This window comes from Elephantulus edwardii, unplaced genomic scaffold (assembly GCF_000299155.1).
Source record: "Elephantulus edwardii isolate Elephantulus edwardi_28Jun2011 unplaced genomic scaffold, EleEdw1.0 scaffold00162, whole genome shotgun sequence".
In the NCBI taxonomy this organism is placed as follows: Eukaryota; Metazoa; Chordata; class Mammalia; order Macroscelidea; family Macroscelididae; genus Elephantulus; species Elephantulus edwardii.
Genome location: NW_006399912.1, coordinates 4,109,178 through 4,135,487, shown reverse-complemented (window position 1 = coordinate 4,135,487; position 26,310 = coordinate 4,109,178). Strand labels below are relative to the sequence as shown.

Genomic DNA, 26,310 nt, shown 5'->3' with positions numbered 1-26,310 from the left:
CCCCCCCCGCTGATCCTCATATTCGTTCTACAATAATGGTCTTAAATGGTACATTCACACAGTGAAATACTAAGCAGCACGCAGGAGCAATGACTTTGTAAATTATGATCTAACATGGGAAGGACTGGACAGCATTATGCTGAGGGAACTAAACTCAGTCTCATAAAGACAAACACTGTATAAAGCTCTATCTTCTAATGAGAGTAGTCTGCTTATCTTTCTTGATTGGAGTTACTGGTGGTTTCGAACTACTGACCTTTTGATTAATGCTTCAACAGGTAGGGCACTATGCCACCTAATTAGCGTGCCTGCTAATTTACTCTTTCAGTGTGTCTGACAATACGGGAATCATCTTGAGGAACCTTGTTGCCTCCCAAGGGCTGAGTGACACTGTGGAGGTATCTCGGTGTGACAGAGGTCTATATAGTGGACTCTGCTTTTGTCCATTCTCCTTCTCTTTTGTGGTCTGGCTGTTCTAGTTTTGATGGAGGTTAAAGGCCAAAACCCTTGAACATCGCATTTTGTTCGATATGTTATTTTTTAAATTCAAGTTCATTAGGGTGTTTCTCCCAGGGCCTATTGGGACGGGTTAGGAGGGTCAAGGTATGTTGTAGCCATTTTGATCTTTGCAGCTCAGTGCCTGGGAAAGCAATCATTCACACTTGAAGAGAGTGAAAACAAATATTAACCCTTTGATTGCTACCATTTGTACTAGCGCCTTCCTGGGGGGGCGGTGGGTTCATCTCATGAGCAGTGCCCTAATTTTGCATGCCCTCTTGGTGATACACGTATCTTAATGCAACCGCATGAAATGTGTATCCGTGGGATTTAAAAAGGGAGGGGAAATTCTCACTTTGGGAAAGATTACCAAATGTACAAACTGATTTGTTCCATCGCTCTTTTGCTCATGAAATATTTCTGTTTCTTTGCAGCAATTTGGTAAAATCTTAGATGTTGAAATTATTTTTAATGAGCGAGGCTCCAAGGTAAGCAGCCTAATTGGCTATGGAATTGTTTAGCTTACTTGCAGTGTGTCTTAGGCATAAGGGGAAACAACTGCACTATTTGAATCAGCACACGGTGGAAATGAACTTCAGTGGGGATTTCCACAGGGAGCCCCTCCTGTCTCCAAAATGCCGGGGAAACGCATTGGACTCGGTTGAAAGTGTTTAAGGGGATAATTTAAAGTTGTCGCTGTTAGATAGGCATAGATCTCAAGTTTCCAGAGGAAAATTACCTGTGCTTAAAGAAATAAATAATGATGTTTGCTACATTTTTGTTTTTCAGTGATAATTATGTTCTTTATATTAAAAAGTGAGTTGATAGTCTCACGAGCAGGTAAATATGTGATTATTCTGTATTAATAAAGTGCAGTTATTTTCCTGGGTTTCAGGGGGAGCGAGGAGAAATCTCCTATACACCAACCTTTTGAATATAATTTTATTCAGGAGTATATTAACCAGGCTGCAATTTGCAGTGTGCCTTTGCTCTGAGTTTATTTTTCCCCCCTTGGGAAACCAGTTTTTAAGTAGATATTCCTAGAACTAACAGTATTGTAACAATTGAGGGTACTGCAGAGAGACCCTGAGCCCACTAATAAAAGCCCTACATTATAGTTTAAGTCAGTTCTAACTCACAGTGATTCTTCATTAGATTTTGGAAATTGTGAGATAGAAGCTCCATCTCATCTTTTTTTCCATGGAATAGCTGGTGGGGTTTGAACCACTAACCTGTGGGTAAGCAACCAAACATGGCTCTTGGTTGATTTGAGCCTCCTACCTTTCAATTTGCAGCCATCACGGTTTCTTACAGAGAAGAGCAAGTATGTTCACAATATAAATAGGTTGACAGGGAAACAAACAGGGAAAAAAAAGGTCAGGCTCTTTCAAAATATCTTCTAGATCTTTCGTTGTCTACGTGGAGTCCCTGAGATCAGCATCATAAAGATCTTATTAAAATGAAAATTTGCAGGCCCAACCAAGATGAACAGGCATCTATTGTATTACACTTCACTTTCTTATGTCTCATAAATACCAATTATTTTTTATTTTTCACAAAGTGAAGATTCAACTCTAAGTCAAGACGTCAGACTATGGGCGCCATCTTTCCAACAGAATGGACTCATTTGTGTCTCCCTGTTACATTTCAGGACTTCTAACAATATTTCAATGTGTTTCATAGTAGTATTGCACATTTCATAGACTACAGTGCCAACATAACAAATGGGTGACGCACTTTGTTGCACTTTTTGCTTTGTTGGGGTGGTCTAGCACCAAACCCTACAATATTTCTGAGGTAGGTCTTTAAGGAACTCGATTGCTTGAATTCTCAAAGGGTCCCCCATCAATCTCTCTCAACAAGCTTTCCAACTGGAGCCCCTAGGTGGTGCCAATGATTAAGCTGTCCACTACTAGCCAAAAGGTTGATAGTTCAAACCGACCCAATGGGAACCTTGGAAGACCAGCCTGGCAGTCGACTTCCAGGATCTCCACTTTGTAAACCCCTGTCTTGTAACAAACACATGGAAGTGCTCTCAGTCGGAATCACCTTAATGACAGTTGACAACAGACCTTCCAGAATTGCCCATAAAATGACAAACTGTGTCTTCTTTAGACAAAGGTTAGGCTTTCCTTTTCCTCCATATGAAACACTCCTTTGTTCTCTTAGTTATTGTCCTAACATATCTAGTGCTGCTACACTAGAAATACCACAAGTAGATAAGCTGGACAGACAGAAGTAGTTTATTCCCTTGATGTTTATGAGATTATTGTGCCCTGAAGTCAGAATCAGTGGATAGCTTAACCTCCAGTGTTGTTTTCAGAGGCAGTTAATAGCATGGGAGGAGATTGCCCACCCTTGCCCCCCAGAGCAACTGGTGGATTCAAACCCTGGGCCTTGCAGCTTTTTCCCACTGTGTCACCAGAGTTCCCGAGTTTAGGAAACTCTGTGTGTGTGTGTTGGGGGGGGGTGCTGTTGTGTCAGAACTGACAGATAGGTGGCCCTCCAGTAGGTTTTCAGAGGCATTACATTTCATGGGAAATTAAATCCTCCAGGAGCTGATGGATTTGAACTGCAGGTTTTTTGGGATTGCAGTACAGCTTCTTACCACTAGGCCACCAGAGCTCCCTAGTTTAAGTGAGTAGGAGACTGAACTTGGAACTGTGCTAGAAGGGGTTACGCCCCCCCCCCCCCATTCAGTCTTGGCTCTCAGAGAAGGTCTTGTCTCTTCATTTCCTCTTTCCTGCTTCCTTGGAGATTGGCACATGCCTTAGGATCTGTCTTCTTCCATCTCTGCTTGGCTTAATCTGCTCCTTTCATACCTGGTAAAAGGAGCCCTCATAGCACAATGGACAAAAAAACCTGACTGTAACCAAATGTTGTCTGTTCAGACCTGCCAGATCCTGTACTAGAGAAAGAAGTGCTGGCTGGGTTTTGTAAAGATTACAACTTGGACAACCTCATAATGGACATTTCTCCTTCCTCCTCCAGAGCTCGTAGGAGCCTGACCTCTTTGGCTCAGAACACACCCTACGCTAATTCTGCCATTCCCAAATGGGAGTATACTTACAGGTGTTGGGGTTAGAAGCTACAAGCCATCTTGGCCTGGGCTGGGGATGGGACAGCACAATTTACTCCACTACAGGAACTTTGCTGGGCCTTGGCTTCCCTCCTCACACACCCTCTCTTGTAATTCTTTTGCATCTGCTGAAGTGCCCCACAACCACTTTCTGTTCTAACATATTAAAACTCAAGACTTCAATGGGAATCTCATTGAAGGACACCCAGTGCCTTAGCTTTATGGGTACAAGCAACCGTTTCTTTAGCAAATGCAAAATTCAGCTAAACACATCTTTAGGAGACTTAAAGAACTTTCCGAGTGCTCTCGTGGCCAAGTCCATTGGGGGTTGTGCTTCAAACCCAAAGACCACGCTACTCTGGTGGTTCAGATCCACTGGAAACTGTAAGGGAGAAAAGGGGCCATTCTCTTCCCTTGTGACTCACAGCCTTGGAAACCAGTGGAAGGTCAGCTATGAGTCCTTTTCAACTCAACAACAGAGTGTGTGTGTGTGTGTGTGTGTGTGTGTGTGTGTGTGTGAGAGAGAGAGAGAGAGAGAGAGAGAGAGAGAGCTTTCCCATGGGTTGATTCAATATATATTGTTGTTGTTGTTAGGTGTCAAGATGAAACATTGTCTGGTCCTGCAGCCTGGGCTGTGCTTAAGCCATTTATTGTGACCACTATGAGAGGCTGCTCCTTGAGGGTCTTTTGTGCTGGCCGTCCACTTAGCCACACGTGATGTCCTTCTCTGGGGACTAGTCCATGTACATTAGCTGAAATCACACCATCTTTTCTTCTAAAGAACATTCTGGCTCCCTTTCTTCCACACCAGATTTATTCTTAAGTACATATAGTCTGAACTGGATAGAACAATGTTGATCAAATTAAGAAAATTCCAGGATTCTCTCTTTCCATAGCCACAACAATGTTGCTGAATGCCAGATGGGTTTATGGGGGGGACTGGGGGGGGGAAGTCCATCATACTCTGTTTCTGCTAGTTCAGGAGGCTTGTTCTTCTATAACTTCAGATATTATACCTCCTTTCTGGAGATATGTCAGCAGTTTGACCCCTAGACTTTGGGAAGGGAGAAAATTAACTCTGCTTTTTTAATATATGTGACAATTATTAACGGGGACTATTTCTGTCCTTGTAAAGCAAAAGTGCATTAAGGGGAAAATGTGCCCTGCCTAATCCTTTTCATTCAGACCCGATGTATTTCTTGGCCAACTTGTAGAAGATGGCATAGAACATTGGCCAATTGTCATCAGATCCAGCATTTGTCTGAAGCAGCATGGCCTCTTAAACTCCCTCTCCCTCTCTCTCTCTGTCGCTTTAAATTTATATTTCATTTACATTTTGTTTTGTAACCTGTGCCCATTGGAGAAAGCTATTTAATTCTTTTCGAGAGCTGTTTGGGGACATTAGAAGAATATCGCTTGCTATTTTGAAAGTACAATGGAGGTGCTATTTTTAAGATGTCTTCCGTCATTCCCATGATTAGCCCGTCTCTGGGGGCTTTGAGAACAAGACCATACAAATTCACTACATATGGAGCCAAACTTTGTTAGGCTACCATTTCTTTTTTGAAATTAGGAAATAGCAAAAATATCCTCTCAGTATTGCGTATACTCCTTCTCTGTGGAATAAATAACTGGCCTTGCACAGAGAGGTTGGAGCTGGTTGCTGAAGTGTCATCCACAGGGTCCAGTTGATGGCCAATAAAAAGTGAACTGGATCAGAAAGAGATTTTTAAAATTTTGTGTTTGATATGAGTCGTTATGTGAAAGGGCCATCTTTTTTTCAAAATTTTTTTAAATTTTTTTTTGTTTTTTTTTTAGTTTTTTTTTTCCCAAGCTTTTCTTGAATGAAGTTTATAGTCCTTAATTTTTTTTATAATTTTAATGAACAGAGAATTTGGATTTTCATTCATTCATTGCTGCACTTCTCTACCCGCCCAGCCCTCTCCCCCGCCCCAGAGTTCGTTTCTCTCTTTTAAAAGTAAAAGAAAGACTCCCTCCCTGGTACACATTCCCCCCCCATACCCCTCCCGCCGCCCCAAGTACATTCCACTCTGCAACCTTAATTGTGGACTCTTGTGATAACCATAAGACCCTATCATACATCTCTTTTAAATTATTCAGTCCCTCATCTGTTTCAGTGCAGTATACACAATTTATCCAGTTCTTCTCAATCTTACCCCCACCCTGATATCAGTCCCATTTTTCAGCAGTGGCACCATGCAATATTTGTCTTTAAAGAGATAATTTCCTTTTTATGGTTGAGAAAGCCGAACCTTTGTTATGACCTTATTTCTGTCACTGAGTGCTATAGACGTGGAAAGGAAATGGGTAGGGAGTCCTGGTGGCATACTATTTATACTCTCAAGCTACTCACCCCAAAAGTCAGCAGTTCTAATCCACCAACGGCTCCACAGAAGATAGATGGATGATTGCCTCCCATAAAGATTTCCTGCCTTGGGAACCCAATAGACGGTTGCTGTAAGTCAGAACTGGCTGGGTTTGGGTTTTTAAGAGCTGTATGATAGGGTCTTATGGTTATCAAAAGAGTCCACAATTAAGGTTTCATAGTGGAATGTACTTGGGGCGGTGGGAGGGGTGCGGGGAGATTGTGTCCCAGGGAGGGAGTGTTTCTTTTACTTTTGAAAGAGAGGAGCGAACTGAGGTGGGGAGGGCTGGGTGGGGAGAGAAGTGCAGCAATGAATGAATGGAAATCCAAAATCTCTGTAAATGCTCATTAAAATTATTATTTTTTTTAAAAAAAGTCCCTTCTGACCTCCCTTCATGGGGACACTCAAACTCAACACTCAGTGAGGGTGGGTATGTGATCCAGGCGTGTGTGTGAGTGTGTGTAGGCACAGATATAGATACATAGATACGGATCTACATAGAGCTGCCTCCCTCACTTCACCTGACCCTCCCTATGTCAGCAGACACCAAATGGTCTTACTTAAAAGTAAGCACATTCTCATTTCTTTTATCTCTCTAGCCTTACTCTTAAGGAACTGAAAAAACCCCTAAATCTCGCTGTCATCAAGTTGGTTCCAGTGCATTGCTTATCCCCCACTGGGTTTTCTGTAAATCACACAAGCGGTTGCCTGTCGTCCTCCTTGGAGCCGCTGGTGGATTCCAGACGCCAGAGACGTGCCCGCTCTGAGTTAGGAACGCAGCGCTTTCCGTGGATGGTTAACATTTTCATGTTGGGGTGGGTGGGGTGGAAACATGAGCTTCCATTTAGGCTTCCAGGAGAACGAACAAATCTATCGTGAGAGAGGTGCTTCCAGAATCCTCCTTTGAAAGGGAGATGATGAGGTGCCGTCTCATGTCCTTTCTGGCTTGTTCCCAGGAGGGGCCAGTCTCTGGAAAGGGACCGTGTGCTTGGTGAAGTAGAGGGCTAGTGAAAGAACAGTTAGAGTCTCAACAAAGTGGGATGACGCCATGGCCGAAGATGAGCAAACAGCAGTAACAGTTTCAGGGGCGAAGACCCAACTAGGCAGTGTTTCATTCTATTGTATGAGTCAGAAGTGACTTTCCAAGACCCAAAAACAAGAATAATATGAGAGGCACTGCAAACACATTAGCTGGTCCACACCAGCAGGTTTGTAAGTCAACGGAATCTTAGGCTCCACGCTGGGATTTGGATTCAGTCAATGTTGGAAGAGGACTCAGAAATCCAAATGTTTAATGGCTCTACAGAACCTTCTCCTGTACAGCTGAGTTTGGGACCCCACTGGTCCAGAATTCGTTGGAACATGACGGAGATTATGACAGTGATGCTGGATGGGACAAGATTCCAATCTGCTATTCATAGGGTGGCTATGAGTCATAGGCTACTCAACGCCACTTAGCAACAGTGACGCACGAGGATGATGTCCAAATGTCTATCTGTTGCCCAGTGAAGAGCTGGTATTTCAAAACTATTGAAATAGTGAGTGTTTCAGGACCTAATATGGGAGTCCCTGAGGGGGATAAATGGTGAAAATTCTGGTTTTTGTTATGTGCCATTGAGTTGACTATGACTCATGGTGACTCTATGAATAGTGACTCTGAATCTTGCCCTGTCCTGAGCCAATACCACTGTGTGTGACATACCTGACCCCCTTGCTACAGTCACTGTGTCACTCTGTCTCATCCTGAGTCTTCCTTTCCTGTGCTGACCCTCAACCCTTGCAAACATGTCCTTCTCAGAGGACTGGTGCCTCCTGTAAGTATGGCCAGAATAAGTGAGACAGAGAGCTTTCAAATCCTTGCCTCCGAGGAAAAAATTAGGTTCACCTTCTCCAGGACAGACCTGTTTATTCTTTTGACAAGTCCATGGTATGTTCAGTACTCTTTTCCAGCACTAGTACTCAAAGGCATCAATTCTTCTTCTGTCATGCTTATTCATTGTCCAGCTCTCAGATGTATAACAAGCAAAAGCAGGGAGTTCAAGAACACCAGAGATACCGCCAAAGAAAAGCCAAGTGCTGCCCTTCTGAGAAATCGGCCATCAAAAACTCTGTGGAGTATACTTCAGGTGTGTGAGGTCACCTGAGTTGGAAGTGAATCGAAGGCACTTTGCTTGGTTTTAACCTTGGCATACTCATCCATGGCTCAACTTTCAACCAAACACAGACAGGTCTCTCACTCCCTAGACTACCCCACCACACACAGAGCAGCATTTGTCCAAAAATAAAACCCTGAAGGAAGGAAAAAGTAGGATAGAAGGATTCATGAAAATGAGAATTACAGTGATAAAGTGGGATAAGTGCCATTCTAGTGTGGGTTACAAAACAATGTTCTGGAAAAAAATGTGTCTGAATGGTTGACTGGAAGACCCAAATGCTCTATAAACATACATTCAAATCACAATTGAAAACTTTTTAAAAGACTGACTAGAAATCTTCTGCACTAGATTGTTGCTGTTATGTACCATCGAGTCTGAACCAATTCATAGCTGACACTCCAGCAGATTTCCAGAGGCAGTAAGTCTCAGGGGAGGAGATTGATCATTTTTTTCTCTCGCAAAGTAGCTAGTGGATTCGAACTGTGACCCTGCTGGTTGGCAGCATAACTTCTTAACACTGAGCCACCAGAGCTGTCTATATTGGATTGCTGTTGTTGTTGTTGATTGCTGTCATGTCGAGCATGACTCATAGCGACCCTATGAACAAAAGGACTGAAGCCTTTCTGTAACTATTGGCATCTATCAAAGCTCATAGTTTCCAGAGGCATGTTGTTTAGGAAGTGGATGCCGCTCCTGCATTATATAGCCTAATAGTAATGAGCAAATAAATACAGGTCTTCTTCTAATCATAGATCTTCAGTATTGGACAGATTTTGAAAGGTAATTCAGTGGTGTATTTAAAATAAAGAAGCATTCCTGTTCTCTATGGAGTCCTCTTATGTGAGCATCTCTTCCAGTTTGATGCCCTGCACTATTGTCAGTAGAGACGTCCATTTTCACAGCCGTGAAGTTCTGTCTTTGTCAGACTTTGGGGAAACATCTCACAAAATGTTGTTCAGTGTTGAGCTTAGGTATTCCTTAGAGGCAAGGATAGTGGGACTTTCTCCTATACTTTGAACATGTTATGAGGAGGGATCAGTCTTGGGACGGGACTTTGTGCTTGGAAAAGGAGAGGGCCAGTGAAGAAGAGGAAGACTCTGATGAACTGGATTCCGAGCATTTGGTTATGATTGTGGCTTACTGGAAACTACTGCCTGTTTTACTTAGTAAAAATAGAGGCAGCTGTGGTGGCCAACTGGTAAAAAAACTGAGTTGCCATGCAAAGGCACGAAGTTTTAATCCACCAGCTGCTCCATGGGGGAAGGATGGGCAGTCTTCTCTTGGGCTTTTTATTGTCTCGGAAAACCCGCTGGAGGGTCAGCCATGAGTCATTTCCAAATCAATGGCATATAACAACAATCCCAACTAAGCTGAACTTAAAGTCAGTGTTAACATTTATATAAGATTTACCTAAATGGAAATAAAGCAAAGTAAACGAAATGCACTGCCTGCAAGTCAATTCTAGTTTATGCCGACCATCTATCAGGGTCCTGAGGCTGCCTGCCAGGAGTGAACGACCGTATCTTTTTCCCCCAGTGGAAATAGGGATATCCAACATTACCTTATTTCACCTCATTTACACTGGAAAAACCAGAAGGAGCGGGGCACATTTACACCGGAATTGTTTCAAAAGGTTGGTGTATATTTCTGAACAAGATGTACAAATATTTTTAGGGGTTTTAAAAATAATGTGTCGTATTTTCTGTACTCTTCTTAGGAACAGTATCAGTGAAGAGAAAGAGATGGATTTTGAAAATAGGAAGTTTAGTAGGGATTTTTGAGGCTGAAATATTGTAAGCACAAGGTTACAATGGTGAAGAAAGAGTATATATATCTCTTATCTATCAGTGAAAGAGAACTTAGAGTGTTACTATTAATAAGATTCTCCTAACACAGCTACTTTGATTTTCTACCGATTGCTGTAACAATTGGGTAATGTCTCAGAACTTTACAATGTGTAGATATATTTTTCTTATAAGTTAGCACCAACAGATTACAAATTTGGAGGTGTGTATGTATTTGGGGCTGGGCTGGGGTTATTCATATAGAAATGTTACCAAAACTGTTTGCATTATGAATCAATTGGAGTTTATTTCTATTCATTTCATGTGATTCTTTTTTGTTTGTTTGTTTGTTTTATTAGATCAAAGAGTTTAAGGTGTATTATAATACTTTAATTTATTTATTTATTTTATTTAATTTTTTTTTCCAAAAAAAAGGTCTTTCCTTTTTTTTAGGCTTTTAGTTTTTAATTTTTTGGAGAAGTAAAGGCTGTAGAATTGACCAATTTGAATAACCCAAAAATTGCATGAAGGAAAGATGGTCTTTAAACCACACAGCATGTCGATAGAAAATGTTACAGGGTTTTGGCATTCATTGTTGAATACTGTGCACACGTTTCTTTTCTTTTCCTTTACTTTTAATTTGCATGTCAAGAAAGTGGTTCCCTTTATTTCGCCCCTCCCTCGTTATTTCATTTTCTTCTGTGAAGACACTGTATATTTATTTTGATCTCATTTTCTTTTTGTTAGATTTATTTCCTTCTGTAGTGACATTTAGAAAGGTATTTTTAGTATCCTTCTTTTGAATTCTTTCAGGGGTTACAGCTAACGGGTGACAGGGAAGGGTGGGAGAAAAAAAAGAGGAAAAAAGAAAGAAAAACCTTGTTCACATTTATTGCCTACTGATTGCACATCTTAGTACTTTTATAATTTCTCTAATTTGCATGTTACAGAACTGAAGCCAGGACAAGAAGTAGAAATTAAAGCGAGAGAACGTTACAAAGTGGTCGTGGATTGAAATATTAATCTGCATGTTGTTCTCCCTTCTCCCTCCTGCATGCAGGGATTTGGTTTCGTAACTTTCGAAAATAGTACCGATGCGGACAGGGCGAGGGAGAAATTACACGGCACCGTGGTTGAGGGCCGTAAAATCGAGGTGCATGTTCAAAATATTTTCCTTTCCATCTTTTTTATAAATGTCTGCTTCACGCTCATTCGCTGTTTCAGATGTATCACTGGTGTCTTGTATGTGACCCTATTCCCTTCTCATTGTTTATATATACATATATATAAATATATACATATATATAAAAAGGAAAACTGGCCTTACTCTTATTTATTCTTATGTTTTTTTTAAATTTTTTTTTTTGCTTTGTGTTACTGTTATTAATGCTGAAAGGTGGATGGCAAAAATGAGAGAAAAGAAAGGTCAATTGAAAAGTTCTTTTTTGTGTTTGTTTCTTTTTGTTTTGTTTCTTTTCCATGTTTTGTTATTAATGGGTGCAATAGATTACAAACAGTGTTGCTAAAACAAACCAAATACAGACCAGTTTCTTTCTTTCTTTCTTTTTTTTTTTTAATTTGTTTGGTTGGATTTTTGGTTTTGTTTCGGTTTGGTTTGGTATTTTATTTTTTTCTTTTTCTTTACTGCAGGGTTGATGAGGGATCCAGCGTGGTTTGCTACCTAAAAGCAAATTGTGAAACGCATAGCTTTTCAAACAACTGGGAAAAGGAGGGGCAAAAAAAAAAAATGGGAGGCATTTGTTATCAAAACTCTCATTTTTTTTCCTTTAAAGAAGCCATTTGGAATCATTTTATCCTTTGGATAAGAGTGTAAATAACCCCAAAGGATTTCCAGTTTTCTATCTGGCCCAGCCGCATACGAAAACAAACAGATACCCAAAAAATGTCAATTCACAGAATGTTGTTTAACCACGGGATCACCTTCAACCCTAACTTCTAGGGTCATACTTGTTAAAACTTTAAAAACAAAGAAAAGAAAAAAAAGACAAGAAAAAAAAAAAAGAAATTACCAGTTAAAAATGCTTTTAGTCTTTGGAGTAAGATGTTGCATATTTTGCCTTTCGTTTCCCCCCTTCGGCGATAACGCTTAGGCCCCTCACCAAACTGTCAGTTACAATGCTAACTGTTTACAAACCATGCTGGCGATGGCGGTGAATGGTAAGTGGTGACGAGTCCATCTGCCGTTTCAGTATTTAGTGCGGATATATATCTCTCTACATATATCTCTCTCCCACGTGACTTTTTTTGACTTGTTGTATTAAGTTTTCTTGATGCTCTCTTTTTTTGGATATTGGTACGCCTGTAATTTGAGTGTACGTTCTAAGCTAGCCTGAAAGGCACTGACTGGATTGAGATATGACCGGTGCACATCTTACTCAGATTGTTAACTCCATATTGTGTTAAACAATGCACCCTCTTTTATCCTTTTGTTAGCTGTGACTTTAAAGCTTGAATGGTTCTGTTAATTCTTGCGATGTGAAAGGCTCCTGTTCCAAATGTTGAATGCTAGATGTTGCTTCCTCCAGAATTCTTTCCCCTCAAAGTATTGCACACGGCTACAACTTGTTTGTCCATTATTTTTTTCCTTTTCTTTTTTCCTTTTTTTTTCTTTGACTTTTATGTTCCTTTGTATTGTCTCTTCCCTCTTCCTCTCCACTGCATGCTCCTTCATATGAACTTTATTTTACGTTGAAAAAAAATTGTTTCTGTGTTCCCATGGAGTACACGCATGCTTTTAAAATCTTCAACGATGCAGTACCTTTTGATTTGCTTTTACTGTCTCTTTATTAAATGTTTAAATGATATGACGTTGCTTTATTGAAATGATTTGTAAGTTTAAATGGTTATGAAGTAAATGTAATTATAAAAAATGTATGTGTTTTTTTTTGTTATGCACCTACTGCCTTTTAGAAATTAAAATGCATTTTAGTTTTGTTTCTGTGGTTTTTGTTTTTGTTTTAAATAAGTAATCGCAGTCATAATGCATGCGACTAATTGTTCTGTGGGCTGCCCTGGAATATCTTCTCATTTGAGTTTTCTATGTACATAGGTAAATAATGCCACAGCACGTGTGATGACAAATAAAAAGACCGTCAACCCTTACACAAATGGTAAGTAGCCGTTGCCTTTTAGACATTGAATTGTCCTCTCTGTCTCCAGATCTGTTTTGTGGTTTAGCAGAGGTGTTTCAAGAAGAGTTTGAGCTACTACAATGAACCACTGCAGAAGCAAGATGAGTCTTGACGAGAAAGGCACAGCTAGTGTTCATGTTAGGTTTGCATGCTCCTCTTCTCACTTGTGCTCTATACCTCTCATTTGAGGCTGGGACGTAGAGATGATTTGGGAATGAGCTAGGCTATTTATTTAATTGTCATTATGAGGAGTTGAAAAGAAGCCCTGATGTCCCAAGAGTTAAGACTTCCGCTGCTGAGTAAAAGGTCGGTTGGGAGTCTGTCTCACCAGCCACTCCACAGGACAGCAAACCTGGGGATCTGTTCCCAGAAAGACAACCTATACATCAGTTTGACAGGAATGGGTGACTTGACTGCTAAACTCAAGAGATACTGGCCACATCATAAGAAATTGTCAGCAGCTGCAGTGTTTGGAATCACAGAAGCCCATACAGCTTGAGATATAAGTTATCAGATCAAGGGCTGGACAACGGGAGATAGGTGTTGAAGAGAGTGGATGTTGGTGGATGGTGGAGCAGGGAAATGGGTGGGTTAAGACACTTGTGTCAAGGGCAGAGACAACACTGAAACTAATGTTTAATTCCACAATTGGGGACATATCTTTCATCTGCTTTTTTTCTGTAAAATGCTTGTCTGTCAGATACTTCTCTAAATCTGAGCTTTCCCATTAAGACAGACAAGGAAGAAGGATTGGCCAGCCACTTCCAAAATAGCAGGCCTCTGAAAACCCTATGTACAACAGAAAGATGGCAGCCTAGGAAATCCTGTGGGGCAGCTCTGCTGTGCCCCATGGAAGGGCTGTGAGGCTGGGAGTAGGAATTGAGTTAGGGCTTCCAACACCAACAGTGGTAAGTTGAGCAAGGGGAAGGGAGGATAGAAGTTTTGCTTGGTGGTTTGTTTTTTTTTTCCTTTCTGACTTCCTTCTTCCTCAGAAAGAGCTATTTAAGATGTGGGTAAAACTGACATTAGATAATACCACATCCAATTTTGTTCACGGCCTGTTTGCTCAGAAGAAATCACTGATAGGTTGCTATAGGGACTTTTTATTAAAAATAAAAATTCTGCTAGTTTATTTACAAAATTTGAATACATTGTTCTCAAGAACAAATTCTTTTCTGTTTTAGATTTGTGATGTATGTATATGGCCTTGATCACAGACCTGGCCTAAAACTGGAGCCACGAACTTTAGCTCTGTCATTATTTCTGCATCGGTGACTTTTGAAGGAGCTTCAGAGAGGGGTCTTGATCTAGTTTTCTCCTGAAAGAGCAGGATGTGGGAGTGGATGGGTCATTTGCTGTCCTCTGGGTCATACAGTGAGGGCGGAGCTTTAGTGGCACAGGGATTAAGCACATGGCTGCAGTTTGAACCCCCCAACTACTCCACAGAATGATGGGACAGTCTCCTTCCATAAAGACCAACAGCCTTGGAAACCCTATGGGGCTGCTCGATTCTATTCTACGGGCTCAGCAGGAAGTGGGTTGGTCTGTTGGGTCCTGGAGCGCCACTGTGGGTCAGATGAGGGTATTGCTCGATATCCCTTCTGTATACTGCGCAGACTTTCCAAAGAAGACGCCTCAGGCTTTCTATTGAAAACAGACATCTCATCTGCGTGGAGAACCTTCAACAGTGTGCAAACATTTTGATTCTTTCAATCTTCTCAGAATGGATCCCTCTTTAAGAAACAGAAAATTAGTCCCCTGAGGTGCTCCTCACATACTGGGGTACTTAATTGTGCCAGAAATAGCATAAACGTGTAAAGTACATTAAACTATATAGCAATATACATATTATATAAAGTAAAAAGTACTATTTGTAAAATTAAATATAAATTATGTACTTTATTAGATATTAAGCTCTGCTAATATAATGGTAGGGATTGCATCAAAATGCTATTGTTTTATTGCGGTATGAGACTGAAAGAGGTTTTTTCCCCTGTATGTTTTTGAAGCTCCGTTTGACATACTTTGGACATGTTGTGAGGAGAGACCGGTCCTTGGAGAGGGACATCATGCTTGGGAGGATGGAGGGACAGCACAGGAGGGGAAGATCCTCTATGAGGTGGATTGATTCAGTGACTGGGATAATCAGGATGGGAGTGTCAGAGACAGTGCGATTGGCACAGGGCAGAGCAGAGTTTAGGGCCTTTGTACATAGGGTCGCTCTGAGTCGCAGGTGACTCGACGGTACATAACAACAACATATGTTTTTGAGAAGAAAATCATTTTCTTATGGTTAGGAGATTACAAGTCATGGGATTTTTCATTTTAAACTCTTTAATTGCATGGGATTTATGTATATACAGTCTCATTGGAAAAAGATAAAGACAAAAAGATATATTAGCAGAAAGATACAGGTAAAACTTATTTTTAATCCCACACCCATTTTTTGGTCACCGCCCGTTTGCTCAGAGGAATCACTATGGTACAGTGTTGGATGTGCTTTTATTTTGTATTTTTTATTTGTTATATATGTGGTGCAGTGCATATTGTAGTATTCAAGCACTGCGTCTGCATTTGTTTATGTAAGTATTATTTTATACATACCATTTTTTCCTTGGCATCTGTAAATGAGCGTAGTGTTCCTTCCATGTTAATACATACTGATAAGAGATACATTATATTAGTTTGTTGGTTACAAGAAGAAAATGGGAATATGGGCTTCTTTGGACCCTTCCTACTGATTAATATTTAAGTTAATTTTATTTATCTCTTATAAATAATTACAGCAACATATGGTAATTTGTTTTCTTCCCCCACCCCCTTCTGCCATTGCCTCCCAATTTGGCAAAGTCATTTTGATTTTCGTTTGTAAAGAGATCACTGTGAAACCGAGATAAGCCCTAACAGACTGCTGTTGTTGCTGTTGGGAGGTGCCATGGAGTCGGCTCCAGTTCAGAGCCACCTTGTACACAGCAGAACAAATCCTATCCAGTCCTGTGAAGCCCTCACAAGCTCTGCTGACTGTCAGTCTGTTGTTGGAGTCACTGTGTCAAACCTCGCTCTCACTTACTCTCTTCTCTTGAAAGGAACCCGATACACAAGGGCTCTTGTGTTACTCAGAGCAGCATGCATATGCCTTTTAATAGAAGTTGAATTCCTGTGTTCATGTCATTCCTTTCTGAAAGATCGGAAGAATAATTTATTCCGCTGACCCTTTCCCCAGTGCCACAAGCCAACGCATACCCTTGAATGACACAGACAACGGTCACACGTGATTTTGAATGTCCAGTGCTGAAATGAAGCAAACCTCAGGCTCTGATTCACCTGGCATGAAGCTTCGCAAGTTCTGGTCAAGATAATCATTTCGCTATTGGGCAGTTTTATCTGTAAGGGTGACAGTGTGACCACTGAGCACATTCTTTAATAGTGAAGTAGCATTGATACGTGTGTATCTGTGTGTGTGCACATTCATATTCCTCTTCACTTGCCACCTGCAACTTGCTGATTCTAGGACTATGTATGCATTCCGCTTGTGTACATGTATGCTTGCATGCAGATGTTTAGATGTGTGTGCATGTTTTCTGGGTGAGAAAAAAAAGCAGAAGGAAGGCAGCAATTATTATTTCTTAAGCTACCTGCATATTTACCTATAGGGTATTTTGACACAATCCAAAGCCTGTTGACTTTTCCCATCAGTTGTAATATAATATAATGAAGTGAAAATATACAGGGACACTTCTCAGGTCCTTAATGAGAGTGGTAACATCAAGACAGGCTTAAGTCAAGACCAATGAAGTCCTGTTGAAATTAAAAATGCAAGGTTGAATCATTAGCCTATTTCCTTCTCCCAAGCTTTAAGATTGATGTTTCATCAACAAGTGTTAAATGACTTGAGTCATCAAGCTCTGAGGTCATCTTCTAATGGTCCTCTCTAGCTAACAGGGAGAGCTGCATGTGTGTGTATTCCTTCAGTCGTGTAGCCAATGAAAATTGGAGCGGCTTCGAAAGTGCCAATGATGAGTGAGACCGGACAATGGAAGGCGTGTCTAAGAGGCTGTGCTGTAGAGGAGCATAGCTTATAATATCATAAGAATCCCAGGACACTTGATCTTTGTTATAAGAGAAGATTGTAAGGTGAAATATAGGGCTCTGATACTCTGTCCATTGTTGTTGTTATGTGCCCTTGAGTCGTTTAAGATTTATGACAACCCTCTGAACCTTGCCCTGTCCCGAGCCAGCCGCACCATCTCCAACACACTTGCCCCCATTGCCATTGCCACAGCCACTGTGTCAGTCCATCTCATCCAGGGTCTGTCTTTCTTGCCCTGACCCTTCACACTTCCAAACATCATGTCCTTCTCCAAGGACTGGCCCTTCCTGACAGCATGCCCAAAGTCTGTGAGACAGAGTCTCAAAATCCTTGCCTCCTACGCATTAAGAAACTTCAAATCAAACCAACGCCTTGTCTCCTAATCCATTTAAGACTCTTGGTGACCTTATGTATTACAGAGCAAAACTGAGTTCCGGAGGGTTTTCCTAATGATAATCTTCATGGAAGCCAATTGCCAGGTCTTTCTTCCATGGTGCCTTTAGGTCATTTTAGACTACCACCTTTTCAATTAGCAGCTGGGGACAAGCCATTTATGCCACCCAGGGACCTGTCAGCAAACTGCCTTTTCCCCATGACTGATTTTGCCCAAGGGCAAAAGGATTGAACGTTACTAGGCTCCTTAGTTATTCAGTGTTTGCTCTGCCAAATGAGCTGAGAGCTGCATCCTCAGGGAATTCTGGGTTTGGGAGAAGCCTGGGTGTTCAGTCTTGAGTCTTTTTACTGAGTGATCTTAGGAAAGACAGATACTGAAGGGAAAGTTTGAAGACTGTCGAGTGGAGGAGATCTTGGTTTGAGTACTGGCTCTGTTATTCTCTGATTGTTTATTTGTGGTCAATTTGCCTAACCTTCTATAAAAAATAGTGGGGCAGAGGAAGTGGAACACTTGTTACCAAGTCAGTTTTGAACCCTGGCGACCCTATGTGTGTCAGAACAAAACTGTCTTCCAGAGGATTTTCGGTAACTGATTTCTCAGAATTAGATAGCAGGCCCTTTCTTCCAAGGCACTTCTGGGTGGACATGAACTTACAAACTTTTGGCTAGCAGCTCAGTGTGTTAACCATTTGCACTGCCCAGGATCTACTTTCAAGTGGAAACTGCGAACCTAGTAAACCTCCCCCACAGATTATTTACAACAATTATGAAAGGTGAAATACTCAGAACAGTGCAAAGTATCAAAAACACCCAGAAAAAAATCTACTCTGATTATGCTGTTTGGTGTTATCAAATCATGACCCACTGTGGCAGAGTAAGATTTTCTTGGCTATAATTTTTAGAGAAGTAGATAGGTAAGTCTTATGTCCTGCAGAACCCCTGGGTGGATTTGAACCACAAACCTTTGGTTTAGCAGTAAATAAACTCTTTAACTATTACACTACTGGAGCTCCTTACTAACAGTGCAATATTACTGAATTGGGAGTATCTGCATAATGCAAATGGTTAATGTGTTTAACTGCTAGCCAGAAAGTTGGGGATTCAAATTTACTCAGAGGTGCCTAGGAAGAATGGCCTGGCAGTCTACTTCTGAAAAGTAGAGAAACTCTCGGCCATTGAGAAACCCTGGAGAAGAGAGGTACACTCAGACACACACAGGCTCTGATACACACAAGGGCTCAATGAGTCTGGACTGGCAAGATAGCCACTGGTAACTGGTAATTATTTTATTACCTGGATCACAGTTTTAAATTTATCCCTTTTTTCAAGTCATGATATTAAATTGTATTCCCTGAAAATTGCACTAGTTTGGAAGAAGTCTTGCTGACACAGTGGATTTGTTAACCAAAAGATAAGTGGCTCCAATCCACCCAGCCATTTCTTGAGAGAAAGCCTACTTCTACAATGATGTCAACCCTACTGGGCAGTTCTACTCTACCTGTTTTGGATCACAATGAGTCTGAATCGAATCAGCAGTGATGGGTTTGGGTTTTGAGGGTACTGGTTTAAAGATCAAACATGAAAACACTGAGAGGAGTCAGACAGCTAAATAAATGAGTCAGATATGTCTGAGAAACTCACACCCTCCTTGGATTGTCTTTAACTTTCATACGGGGCAAGGTGAAATATTTCTTTACTAGGCAGAAAAAGTGCGGACGATGACAATGACTAGGGATGGTAGAGGGAGAATTGATGCCTTTGAGCTGTGGTGCTAAAGAAGAGTGTTAAATATACCACGGACTGCTAGGAGAACAAACAGGTTCATCCTGGAGAGGGTGAGACCAGCCTGTTCCTTGGAGGCAAGGATTCTGAAGGTTTGTTTGACATACTTTGGACCTGTTTGCAAGGAGGGACCAGTCATGCTTGGGAGACAACAGAAGAGAGGAAGACCCTTGATGAGATGGATTGACTCAGTGACTAGGGTAATGGGGGTGGGGGTGTCAGAGACAATACAATTGGTACAGGATAGAGCAGGGTTTAAGGCTATTGTACGTAGGGTCACTATGAGTCGCAGGTGACTTGACGGCACATAGCAGCAACAAAAGAAGGAGGAGGAAAAAGCTTGTAGGTAGCAAAAGTCAATGACTGTTGATTTGGCCTCCAGGCAAGGGCATACATTAAGGAGCAGTGTTGACTGCAGCCAACAGGATAGCACTTTTATACACGGCAGCCCTTGGTAAACCTCAGTTACTCGGTGCCAGGAGAAATCCTTAATCTAAAGTTATCATTTCTATTAATGTCTTAAGAAAATCAGAAATCCTACAATTTAAATGAATTAGAAATGTTAACATGTTGTTTAAAAAAAGGCTGAGTGAGTTGAATAAAACATGTCCATGGACGTTAGACACTTTCTTTCTGGATTGGGCAAACGAACACTGCTTACATTATTTCAGCTGCCTGTCTTTAGTAACAAACATGTTTCTAGAAAGCTTTCAAATGTGAAGTTTGAAATCCAGTACTGTCTTTAGGAAGCCTTGATGATAGAGTGGTTTAAGCCCTCAGCTGCTAACTACAGGGTCAGCGGTTTGAACCCACCAGCCACTCCTCCTTGGGAAAACGACCTCACAATTCCTTCTCATAACGAGAACAGCATTGGGACGCCTGTGAGCAGTTCTGTTCTGTTCTACAGGGTTGCTGTGAGTTGGAAGAGACATGATAGCTTTGAGCCAAGTTTGGTGGTATCTGTATCTTTCTATAGTGATGGAGATCAACCGGCCTAGAGGTTAGGGGATTGTGCTGCCAACCCAAGGAGAGATGATTTGAAACCACTAGCTACTCCACAGAAAAAAGATGATGGGTAGTTTCCTTGCATACGATTTCTAGTCTTTGGAAATTCACTGGAGGGTGAGCTAGGAGTAGTTTGGAATCAGCTGCAAGGCGTTGAGTTTTTCATTGTTTTCTAAGATGTGTGCCTTTAGTCTCCAGCCTCCCAGAGCCCGAAGTGCAGGAGGAGCAGATTTTTGGTATGTGCCATTTCAGAGCTTTTAGCTGAGCTTTCAGGCCTGCGGTGGCCAACACTGAGGGCCTGGCCCAGAGCTTTGCTAATGATGCCCTTTGCATCCTCTGACCTCTGACCAGCTCAGTGGAGGGAGGTAGACACAGAGTTAGGCTCGCACGCCGGAGTCTCAGTAAGCGGCTGCCATGTCTGGTGTACAGCGAGACCCCAGCGTGTCTGGTCTCCACTCCATTGCCTTGTTGAGGGGTGGTGGGAGGCCGACAGCAGTGGGCTTTCTCAGCTGTTCTCCTTTTGTTGTAAGCCTCATTGTTCGGTTTAATGTCCTTGATCAAAATCTCTGATTTCGGAAGGCCTGGGGACAAAGGCAAACTGCCTGGGAAATTAAAACGGGATCATTTTGCCGGTCTTCCTGACGATGCGGAATCATGTCTCCAGCAGGGTGGTCCCAGGGGTCTCTTCCAGGTACTAGGAGAGTCATAGGGACTAGAAGTCTATTTGCATGTTATTTGCATACATTTGCATAGGGCTGCTTGAGCTTGCTAAGTCTTCAAGGAGGTGATTTTCAAGGGCTGGATTCTTACTGCCTTCTTTTGTAGACAGTCACCCTGAGCAGGGGGAGGGAGTCATTAGACTTGTATGAAGAAAGAGGTCATTCGAAGTTGGGGAGACAAAGACCTGCGCAGGGAACTGAGACTGTTAGCAAAAAACCCTCCAAATGCCTTCTCTTCGTTCAGTGTAAAAATCAAGTAAATATCTGTGAGCATCTATGATCTGCCCAACCCCGGTTTTGTTGTTTTCCTTCCTTCTTGCCATCAGGTCAACCTCAGCTGGTGACCCCATGTGCAATAGTGTGATGATTACTGTCCATTGGATTTTCACTGGTTCTTTTGTAGAATTAGATCGCCAGGCCTTTCTTCCTCCTATCTTAGTTGGGAAACATCTGAAGTAGGTGTCACATCCCAGCAAACGCAGGCATCTGCTGACAAATGCCGCATGACTACAAATGACGTTAGTGGTTGGGAACCAAACTTGGATCTCCCGAAGGGAAGGTGAGGCTTCCGCCACTATCCCAAGGGTGGATTAGGTGGTACGAATCCATAGCAGACAGCAGTCCTACTCATTCAACCATTTATTTTTTTTAATTAATTTTAATGAAAGTTTCCAGAGACTTAGGGTTTCCAGTCATTCCTTGTTGCACTCTTTATTTTAATGAGGAAATGCGGTTATAAAAGGAGCAGAAAGCAAAGAATGAAAGAAAGAAGATCATTCTAAGTAGTGTTAATAGCTATACAGAAAAATAAAGCTGCAAAAGGAACTAGAGGGGGACTTTAAGAGGTAGAGGGGAAGTATCAAGTAGCATGTTCCAAGGAAACAGTAAAGCTCAAAACAATAGCGTGTGAAATCACCTTTGTGAAGGACGGGAAAGTTTTCCAGGCAAGCTAGCAGCGGGCACAAAAAGCTCTAGACTCAAAACAAGCTCAGGTGGTTTTGCAAAAAGGCCAGTGTCGTTATAACTTACAAAGAGTCAGGCTGGAAGGGAAAGAGGATGAAGGTGGGTAGCAGTTAGATCTTTCTTTTTTATATTTTTTATTAAATTTTATTTTAATGAAATCTTACAGACACTTTGAGTTTTCATTCATTCATTGTTGCACACTTTCCTCCCTGCTCATCACTCCCCTCCAGTTCGATTTTCTCTTTGAAAAGTTAAAAAAAAAATAATTCTTTCATTGTGATACAGTCTTCTCCCCCACCCCATCCACTCCATTATGCAGCTTTCACTCTGGACTCCTGTCATGACAATAATACCTAGTCATATATTCCTCAACAGTTGGACTCTTTAGCCCAAGCCTGTCACTTGTCTGTCACTTTGTTGTTCTGTGGTAGCTTGTGTATTGTACTGATGCTGGATACTTACGTCACCATTATTTCAAATACCAGTAGGGTCACCCGTGGTGCACAGGGTGTCAGCAGAGCTTCCAGGGAAAGACAGGCTACAAAAGGGCCTGATGATCTACTTGGCCACGATCTTAAGGGTAACAGTGGGCACTATCTGATACAATGCCAGAAGAGAAGTCCCTCAGATTGGAAGTTACTCAAAATATGTCAGGACGAGAACTCTTCTATCCAAGTAGAGTCTCCCTCCCTCCATGATGTGGACTGAGTAAAGCTCTTGAGACCTTGGTTTAATGCCATGGTACAAATCAAAATGAGAAGCAACAACTGTAAATGTGCATTAATAATCAAAGGTATGAAGCATAGATTTAGGAGAATTGCAGTTCAATTCATTGCGGTCACATTGAAACCAGCTCACAGCTATCTCCCATTGGTTTCCAAGGCTGTAAATTGCACAAGAGGAGATTGTCCATCTCTTTCCTTTGGGGCAGCTAATGGACTCAGACTACCAGAGAGGCCTGGTCTTTGGGTTAGCAGCACAACTTCCTGTGAACTTCGCTATTGAACACACAGTGATAGAAATCATAGGCATTAGTGAGCTGAAAGACCTGATACTGGCCTTTTAGGATAGGACAGTCATGCTGTCTACTATTCCAGGAATGACAAATTGGAGAGGAATGGAGTCACATTGATTGTCAAGAACTAACATTTCAAGAGCTATCCTGAAGTTTGGCAAAGATCATATAGCCCTGGTGTGACCACTTGCCATACAGAGGTAACTCGTGGTGGCTGTGAAGCTGAACACTGTGACACTGATGTGTCAAATGCGAGAATGGTTACCCATGGTGGACAGTGTTTGGTGGAGCTCCTCAGTTAAAACAAGCTTGGAAGCAGGAATGACATTCACTTCCGTAACTAGCTTGCCTCCGGAAATTCTATGAACCTGGAGAAAGGATGAAAGTCATGCAGGTGTTGAGGATTTCCTTCATAGGGTTGCTATGAGTCACCTATGACTTGACAGACAGCACTTAATAACAACAACAACATCCTGAAGGTCAGGGCTGTCCATGATTTGATAATGTATATACACCTACAAAGAAATGCAGTTAATATGAAGATATTAAAACTTGCACACTAATTACTAATACCAAAAAGAAGAGATTGAAGATGTTTACCAACATCAGAAGTTGACCAAGCATATCATCAAGATGCCTTGATAATTACTGATGATTAGAATATTAAGATTGGAGATGAAGAAAGAGTAGTATTTGGGAATATGGCCCAGGCCATAAAATGACATCAGAAATCACATGATAAGAGTTTTGCCATACTGACATCTTATTCATTACAAGTAATATTTTTTCAGCATATAAGTAGTGGCATTGCACATGGACTCTGAAAGATGGAATGCATAAAAATCAAATTTACTAACTGTGGAAATGGATGATGAATATTCTCAATGTCATCATTTAGAATGGGGCCATGGGCCACCTGTGGAACAGATCATCAGTGGCTCATATGCAAGTTCAAGTTGAAGCTAATGATAATTAATACAAGTCCACACAAAACAAAATATGACCTTGAGTATATCTCACCTGAAGTTAGAGACCAGTTCAAGAATACATTTTAAGCATTGAACAGTAATTACCGGAGGCAAGAGTTGTGGAATGACTTCAAGGACGTTATAAATGAAGACAGCAAAAGGTCATTAAAAAGACTAAAATGAAAATACACCAAATAGATGTCGGAAAAAAACCTGAGACTTACTTTTAAATACGGAATAACTAAAATGAATACCAAAAAATGATGACGTTTCTACGGAATAAAATATTTCTTAAGGTGCTGGAGAAGTCAAAGTGTTAAGTATTACAATGGAACATGCAGAGATCTAGAGTTAGAAAACCAGAAGGAAGGAACACAGTTCATCATTTCTCAAAGTGAAACAACTGAACAAAATATTCAAACTTCCTGTTACAATAGTGCAGTATTCTATGGGGAAAATATTGAAAGCAGCAGGAAGTAGCTCATGAACTTGGAAGGAAGGCATATTCATTGTACTAAGAAGAGTAGATTGACATTTAGCCCTTTCAGGAGGTAGCATACGATCAAGAATTAATGAAGGTACTGAAGGTAGAAAACTAAGCTTTCCTGAAGATACAGATAAAAGTAAGGTCTTGGGAATTGAAGGAGTACCAGCTCTTTCATCCCATTGGAAGCACCTCTGCCCATGGTCATTGCCAATGGTCTACACAGCTAACCATGGTCCTATTCTGACACTTGCTATTGAACTTCCCAGTCACATTTCCCCACAGCTGTAGTGTTTTCTATGCCTGTGTATTGTGCCTAATGCAGTACACAGTATTAGTTAAAATAGATTCTTTTTATATTGAATTAGGCTTTTTATGGGTGGTAGTGTTGTGGTTGGGAGCACTGATGACCTAGTGGTAAGAATCTGCACTGCAATCCCAAAGGCATGAGGTTCAAATCCACCAGCTACTCCACAGGAGAAGGATGAGCATTCTCTTCCCGTGCCATTAACTGCCTCTAAAAACCCACTGGAAGGTCCCCTGTGGGTTGGTTCCTACTTGATGGTACACAGGAACAGTGTTGTTATTATTAGATGTATCAAACTGATTTTTAATTCATAGTAACCTCATGAGTTGTCTTGGGCTATAAACTTTTTAAAAAAATATTTTATATTGGTTTGCATATAAAATTTGTATGCAATGTGTTTCACACTGTCCTTCATTCATGTTGTGTTTCATATAATCATTCCCATACCAACCATTAACCTGTCTTTTTAGGTCACTACTGGATCTTTCAGATTTTCCTCACCACCTCCCTCTACCCACCAAATTGTATGACCCTATGATTTCCCTAATGCCCATGCCGCAATTCTCACCCCTTCCCTGCTTGGACCCTCATCAAGCTAGATCTGTATGTGGGCAGATTTGTAAGTCCTTTGTCCACCAGAGTCACTAAGCACACAAAACCATTGATTCAGCAGGACTTCTTTATATGAATAGGCTTCGTAAACTCATAAATACAAGCATTTATACAAGTCATTTATACAAGCATAGTGTTGACGAAACCCTTAACCAGTCTTTCACAAATTTGTTTCTGTGAGAAAATGAAACACCATTGGCACAGCCTAACATCTTTGAGAGCACTATCAAAATTCATTCATAAGTCTATATTCAGTGACCATTAGGTCTCAGCTTTATATGTAATAGGGATTATTTAAAAAGGCCAGGAAGCTTTATGAAGGCACTCATGACACAGTGATTAAATACTTAGCAACTAACCAAAAGGCTGGTGGTTCAATACCAAACCAATGATTCTACAGTAGAAAAAAGTCCTAGTGATTTGCTCCTGAAATTACTATAGCCTTGAGAAATCCTGTGGCATGGTTGTGTTTTATGATGTGGAATTAATAGAAGTGAAAGATATAATTGAATGTTGACACAAACAGCAAGGACTATGCAGAGGTGTATAAGATACAAAACTAACTTGACAAGTTAGTAAAAAGTAACCCCTTCTCTACCACCAGGTAAGGTGAGGGCATAAGCAGGGAATAGGATGGTAGAGGTAGATGTAACATAATAGGAGTAATAACATAGGACCTTAATTGTTCAGTTGTTGTTTATATGCCATCACGTTGGAACCGACTCGTAGCAGATCCTCAAACAGGTTTTCAGAGGCAGTGAATTGCATGGGAGGAGATAGCCCATCTTTCTCCTGTAGAGCAGTTGGTGGATTTTTTTTTAATTAAATTTTATTAGTTTTAATGAACATTTACAGGGATTTTGGGTTTTCATTCCTTCATTGCTGCACCATTCTCTCTACCCTCCTCCCCAGTTTG

At 41.2% G+C, this 26,310-nt stretch overlaps 1 protein-coding gene across 6 annotated transcripts in view; it reads left to right on the top strand.

Annotated features, from left to right (window-relative positions):
- The window catches only part of RBFOX1 (RNA binding protein, fox-1 homolog (C. elegans) 1), a 465,218-nt gene that overhangs the window by 312,918 nt on the left and 125,990 nt on the right, over positions 1-26,310 (top strand). For all 6 annotated transcript variants that reach the window (XM_006895224.1, XM_006895222.1, XM_006895227.1 and 3 more), the window contains 3 exons: positions 933-986; positions 10,965-11,057; positions 12,975-13,035. In XM_006895224.1, coding sequence (XP_006895286.1) covers positions 933-986; positions 10,965-11,057; positions 12,975-13,035 — 208 coding nt within the window. The remainder of the gene's footprint in view (positions 1-932; positions 987-10,964; positions 11,058-12,974; positions 13,036-26,310) is intronic.